Raw genomic sequence first — 6,937 nt, 5'->3', positions numbered from 1 at the left:
CACCATGGCAAACAGCTTACCCATTCAGGTACAGTGAGCTGTGACTGCTCTGTCTCTCCTCCATGTTTGTAGTCCTATCTCTCTGTCTCTCCTCCATGTTTGTAGTCCTGTCTCCTCCATGCTTGTAGTTCTATTTTAAATCTCCTCTCTCCTCTCTCTTCTCTCTCAGAGTTCGCACTCCTTTTCCTGTGTGATTCCTGGTGGCCCTCGGTTTCGTCACGGACCTATGAGCCCCCCCACTTCCCCTCCTCAAACATGGGGGCGTCGGGGGCAACGCCTCCACAGGTGGGACATCCCATAATAAAAAAAAATACATAAATAAATCTCACACTACTCGAGACATCACACTCCCCTCTCCCCCTCTCTCCTCTCTCTCCTCTCTCTCTCCTCTCGTCCTCTCCTCTCCTCTCCTCTCTCTCCTCTCTCTCCTCTCTCTCCTCTCTCCTCTCTCTCCTCTCTCTCTCCTCTCCTCTCTCTCCTCTCTCCTCTCTCCTCTTCTCTCCTCTCCCCTCTCTCCTCTCTCTCCTCTCTCTCTCCTCTCTCCTCTCCTCTCCTCTCTCCTCTCTCCCCTCTCCTCTCTCCTCTCCTCTCTCTCCCTCTCTCCTCTCTCCTCTCCACACTGTCCCTCTCTCTCTCTCTCTCTCTCCTCTCTCTCTCTCCTCTCCTCTCTCCCCTCTCTCCTCTCTCCTCTCTCCTCTCCTCTCCTCTCTCCTCTCTCTCCTCTCTCTCCTCTCTCCCCTCTCTCCTCTCTCCTCTCTCCTCTCCTCTCCTCTCTCCTCTCTCTCCTCTCTCATCTCTCCCTCTCCTCTCCTCTCTCCTCTCTCCCCTCTCCTCTCACCTCTCTCCTCTCCTCTCTCTCCTCTCTCCTCTCTCCTCTCCACACTCTCCTCTCTCTCTCTCTCTCTCTCTCTCTCTCAGGTCTCATCTCTCCAGGAGTATCAGTTCCGGTTCAGGTTCCTGGTAATGATCACCAGGAGCTGAGTCAGTACTGGTCCAGACTACAGTGAACAGAACAAAAACCACTACAGAACCGGACCTGACCCAGTACTGAACAGAACCACTACAGAACCGGACCTGACCCAGTACTGAACAAAAACCACTACAGAACAGGAGAGGGGGAGCTACCAGAGTCATGTTTCTACAGACTAGCCAATGACAATCAGAGGCTTTCAGACTCCAGCCAATGACAATCAAGCAAGAATAACACGGAACTGAAACCAACCAATGAGAGTCAAGGGATTTCAAACTCCAGCCAATGACAATGAAGACCAAATAGATTCTAGCCAATCACAATCAAACTGGAACAACACTGAACTCAAACCAGCCAATGACAATCGTGTCTCTGTAGACTCTAGCCAATGACAATCGAGTCTCTGTAGCATCTAGCCAATGACAATCAAGTGTCTGTAGACTCTAGCCAATAACAATCAAGTCTCTGTAGAGTCTAGCCAATGACAATCAAGTCTATGTAGACTCTAGCCAATGACAATCAAGTGTCTGTAGTGTCTAGCCAATGACAATCAAGTCTCTGTGACGTCTAGCCAATGACAATCAAGTCTCTGTAGATTCTAGCCAATGACAATCAAGTGTCTGTAGACTCTAGCCAATTACAATCAAGTCTCTGTGGCGTCTAGCTAATGACAATCAAGTCTCTGTGACGTCTCGCCAATGACAATCAAGTGTCTGTAGACTCTAGCCAATGACAATCAAGTCTCTGTGGCGTCTAGCCAATGACAATCAAGTCTCTGTAGATTCTAGCCAATGACAATCAAGTGTCTGTAGACTCTAGCCAATTACAATCAAGTCTCTGTGGCGTCTAGCTAATGACAATCGAGTCTCTGTAGTCTCTAGCCAATGACAATCGAGTCTCTGTAGTCTCTAGCCAATTACAATCAAGTCTCTGTAGAGTCTAGCCAATGACAATCAAGTGTCTGTAGACTCTAGCCAATTACAATCAAGTCTCTGTAGAGTCTAGCCAATGACAATCAAGTCTATGTAGACTCTAGCCAATGACAATCGAGTCTCTGTAGACTCTAGCCAATGACAATCAAGTCTCTGTAGACTCTAGCCAATTACAATCAAGTCTCTGTAGACTCTAGCCAATTACAATCAAGTCTCTGTAGAGTCTAGCCAATGACAATCAAGTCTATGTAGACTCTAGCCAATGACAATCGAGTCTCTGTAGTCTCTAGCCAATGACAATCAAGTGTCTGTAGACTCTAGCCAATTACAATCAAGTCTCTGTAGAGTCTAGCCAATGACAATCAAGTCTCTGTAGACTCTAGCCAATGACAATCAAGTCTCTGTAGACTCTAGCCAATGACAGTGGAGTCTCTGTAGCGTCTAGCCAATCACAGTGGAGTCTCTATGACTCTGTTTTGAGCAGGTTATATTCGCAGGGTCGGGTCGAGGCGCTGGTTATGTGTAAAGGAGCACTTCGCTGTTCCTTGTCGGGGGGGGGGGTGTCGGTTGGGGGAGGTCGGTCACGGGGGTGTCGGTCGGGGGGGGGGGTCACGGGGGTGTTAGATCTTTGGTTCTCTTTGTTTTCTCTTTGTTTTCTGTTTGTTTTATTGCTCTGTTGTCTAAACGGAGTCTCTCTCTCTCTCTCTCTCTCTAGTCGGTGCGTCTCTGTGATTGAGGTTTCAATGTAGCATTAGCATGAAGGCTTTTATACAAACACACCAGAATATATATATATATAGATCACACTGCAGGTCACACTGCAGGTCACACTGTAGATCACACTGCAGATCACACTGTAGATCACACTGCAGATCACACTGCAGGTCACACTGCAGATCACACTGTAGATCACACTGCAGATCACACTGCAGATCACACTGCAGGTCACACTGCAGGTCACATTGCAGATCACACTGTAGCTCACACTGTAGATCACACTGCAGGTCACACTGCAGATCACACTGTAGCTCACACTGCAGATCACACTGCAGATCACACTGTAGATCACACTGTAGCTCACACTGCAGGTCACACTGCAGATCACACTGCAGATCACACTGCAGATCACACTGCAGATCACACTGTAGATCACACTGCAGGTCACACTGCAGGTCACACTGCAGATCACACTGCAGGTCACACTGTAGATCACACAGCAGATCACACTGCAGATCACACTGCAGATCACACTGTAGATCACACTGTAGATCACACTGCAGATCACACTGCAGATCACACTGCAGATCACACTGCAGATCACACTGCAGATCACACTGTAGATCACACAGCAGATCACACTGCAGATCACACTGCAGATCACACTGCAGATCACACTGTAGATCACACTGCAGATCACACTGCAGATCACACTGCAGATCACACTGTAGATCACACTGCAGATTACACTGCAGATCACACTGCAGATCACACTGCATTCAGCCTATTCGTTACACACTGGCCTCTACAATAACCCAGCCGCTCGCTCTGCAGCGACCGGCTGTTTATCTTTGACTGTATGCATTGAATTGTGTGCTAATTACTGTATGCATTATCACTAGCATTATTATTATATATATATGCATTAATAAAGATTTCTGTCCTCAAATTTATTGTCTTCTGTCTTGTTTCATGAACTCACAAAGTAGAAATTATTATTATTATTATTATTATTATTATTATTATTATTATTATTATTATTATTGTATTTCATACTGCTATAGTTATTTCATCCACCAGGGGGCAGGAGAGAGCTGGTTTATAACAGTGCCTTAATACAGAATACAGGACCTTAATACAGAATACAGCACCTTAATACAGAATACAGGACCTTAATATTGAATACAGGACCTTAATATTGAATACAGGACCTTAATATTGAATACAGGATCTTAATACAGAATACAGGACCTTAATATTGAATACAGGACCTTAATATTGAATACAGGACCTTAATATTGAATACAGGATCTTAATACTGAATACAGGGTCTTAATATTGAATACAGGACCTTAATATTGAATACAGGACCTTAATACAGAATACAGGACCTTAATATTGAATACATGACCTTAATATTGAATACAGGATCTTAATACAGAATACAGGACCTTAATACTGAATACAGGACCTTAATACAGAATACAGGACCTTAATACTGAATACAGGACCTTAATACTGAATACAGGACCTTAATACAGAATACAGGACCTTAATACAGAATACAGGACCTTAATACAGAATACAGGACCTTAATACTGAATACAGGACCTTAATATTGAATACAGGACCTTAATACAGAATACAGGACCTTAATATTGAATAAAGGACCTTAATATTGAATACAGGACCTTAATATTGAATACAGGATCTTAATACAGAATACAGGACCTTAATACAGAATACAGGACCTTAATACAGAATACAGCACCTTAATACAGAATACAGGACCTTAATATTGAATACAGGACCTTAATATTGAATACAGGACCTTAATATTGAATACAGGGTCTTAATATTGAATACAGGGTCTTAATACTGAATACAGGACCTTAATATTGAATACAGGACCTTAATATTGAATACAGGACCTTAATATTGAATACAGGACCTTAATACAGAATACAGGACCTTAATACAGAATACAGGACCTTAATACTGAATACAGGACCTTAATATTGAATACAGGACCTTAATACAGAATACAGGACCTTAATATTGAATAAAGGACCTTAATATTGAATACAGGACCTTAATATTGAATACAGGATCTTAATACAGAATACAGGACCTTAATACTGAATACAGGGTCTTAATATTGAATACAGGGTCTTAATATTGAATACAGGACCTTAATATTGAATACAGGGTCTTAATACTGAATACAGGATCTTAATACTGAATACAGGGCCTTAATACTGAATACAGGACCTTAATACTGAATACAGGGTCTTAATATTGAATACAGGGTCTTAATATTGAATACAGGACCTTAATATTGAATACAGGACCTTAATACTTAATACAGGGCCTTAATATTGAATACAGGGTCTTAATATTGAATACAGGACCTTAATATTGAATACAGGGCCTTAATACTGAATACAGGGTCTTAATATTGTAGCTTACTGTAATATAAAAGTTGTTTCAATCTGTCACAATTATTTATTGATTTTCAATATCAGTATTTCATCTTTGATTTGTGTGTTGAATCCGCAGCGCTGGTCTCCACGGTCGCGCTGTGGCGGGATGTTAATATTTTTAATATTAATATTTAATGCAGAATCCATGCGAGGAGTGAAGCGTTCAAATTCATCTCGACAGCTCAGACAAATCTAACTGTTCAGAGTCTGTGTCTCTGTGTGTGCGTGTCTAAATACTAAACCAGAAGAGACTGAGAGAGAAAGTCAAGTTAGCAGAGAAACGTTTTAATGCCTTCGTCATCCAGAACTTCACTGGATCAGAAACTCCAAACCAGAAGAGACTGAGAGAGAAAGTCAAGTTAGCAGAGAAACGTTTGAATGCCTTCGTCATCCAGAACTTCACTGGATCAGAAACTCCAAACCAGAAGAGACTGAGAGAGAAAGTCAAGTTAGCAGAGAAACATTTTAATGCCTTCGTCATCCAGAACTTCACTGGATCAGAAACTCCAAACCAGAAGAGACTGAGAAACCGAGAGAGAGGAGAGAGGAGATGGAGGGAGGGAGGGAGGGAGGGAGAGTGATTAGTTAAAGGTCAGTATTGCTCTGACAGGGAGAAGGAACAGAATACACTGCCTAAGGAGAGAGGGAACGAGAGAGGGAGGGGGAAAGGGGGGCTGGCGAGCAGAGTTAATGTCAATGTCAGACAGAGAGAGGAGAGAGAGAGAGGAGAGAGGAGTGTGTGTGTGTTTTAGTGTGTTTGTGTCTCAGTGTGTGTGTGTGTGTGTCTCAGTGTGTGTGTGTGTGTTAGTGTATGTGTGTGTTAGTGTATGTGTGTGTGTCTCAGTGTGTGTGTCAATGTGTGTGTGTGTCTCAGTGTGTGTGTCAATGTGTGTGTGTCTCAGTGTGTGTGTGTGTCTCTCAGTGTGTGTGTCAATGTGTGTGTGTCTCAGTGTGTGTGTCAATGTGTGTGTGTCTCAGTGTGTGTGTGTGTGTCTCTCAGTGTGTGTGTGTGTGTCTCTCAGTGTGTGTGTGTGTTTGTGTCAGTGTGAGAAGTTTCGCTCTGCTAACAAGACTTCCTGTTTGCGTGACTTTACGCTTCCTGTTATTGACTTTGAACAGGAAATGGACGATTTTGTTTTATAAATAATCAGAGAGAGAGAGAGAGAGAGAGAGAGAGAGAGAGAGAGAGAGACCCAGACAAACAAACAAACAGACTCAATGCAAACTAAAATCCATTCTCTCCCCTCTTATTAGCTTTATTAACAGGATCACCGGCCCCTCCCTTTAAAGGAGCGCTGACCATCTTTAAAATCCATTCTCTCCCCTCTTATTAGCTTTATTAACAGGATCACTGACCCCTCCCTTTAAAGGAGCGCTGACCATCTTTAAAATCCATTCTCTCACCTCTTATTAGCTTTATTAACAGGATCGCTGACCCCTCCCTTTAAAGGAGCGCTGACCATCTTTAAAATCCATTCTCTCGCCTCTTATTAGCTTTATTAACAGGATCGCTGACCCCTCCCTTTAAAGGAGCGCTGACCATCTTTAAAATCCATTCTCTCACCTCTTATTAGCTTTATTAACAGGATCACTGACCCCTCCCTTTAAAGGAGCGCTGACCATCTTTAAAATCCATTCTCTCACCTCTTATTAGCTTTATTAACAGGATCGCTGGCCCCTCCCTTTAAAGGAGCGCTGACCATCTTTAAAATCCATTCTCTCACCTCTTATTAGCTTTATTAACAGGATCGCTGGCCCCTCCCTTTAAAGGAGCGCTGACCATCTTTAAAATCCATTCTCTCACCTCTTATTAGCTTTATTAACAGGATCACTGA

General features: G+C 43.0%; 1 protein-coding gene across 1 annotated transcript; it reads left to right on the top strand.

Moving 5' to 3' along the window:
- On the top strand, positions 1-2,450 carry LOC131733791 (paired box protein Pax-6-like; the record flags this gene model as incomplete). Its single annotated transcript, XM_059021253.1, is given in 3 exon segments — positions 1-28; positions 170-285; positions 919-2,450. Coding segments are annotated over 3 exon segments (190 nt in total), but the record flags the coding sequence as incomplete, so codon positions are not given.
- Positions 2,451-6,937: the final 4,487 nt, after the last annotated feature.

This window comes from Acipenser ruthenus, unplaced genomic scaffold (genome assembly GCF_902713425.1).
Source record: "Acipenser ruthenus unplaced genomic scaffold, fAciRut3.2 maternal haplotype, whole genome shotgun sequence".
In the NCBI taxonomy this organism is placed as follows: domain Eukaryota; kingdom Metazoa; phylum Chordata; class Actinopteri; order Acipenseriformes; family Acipenseridae; genus Acipenser; species Acipenser ruthenus.
This window is presented reverse-complemented; position numbering and strand designations above follow the sequence as displayed.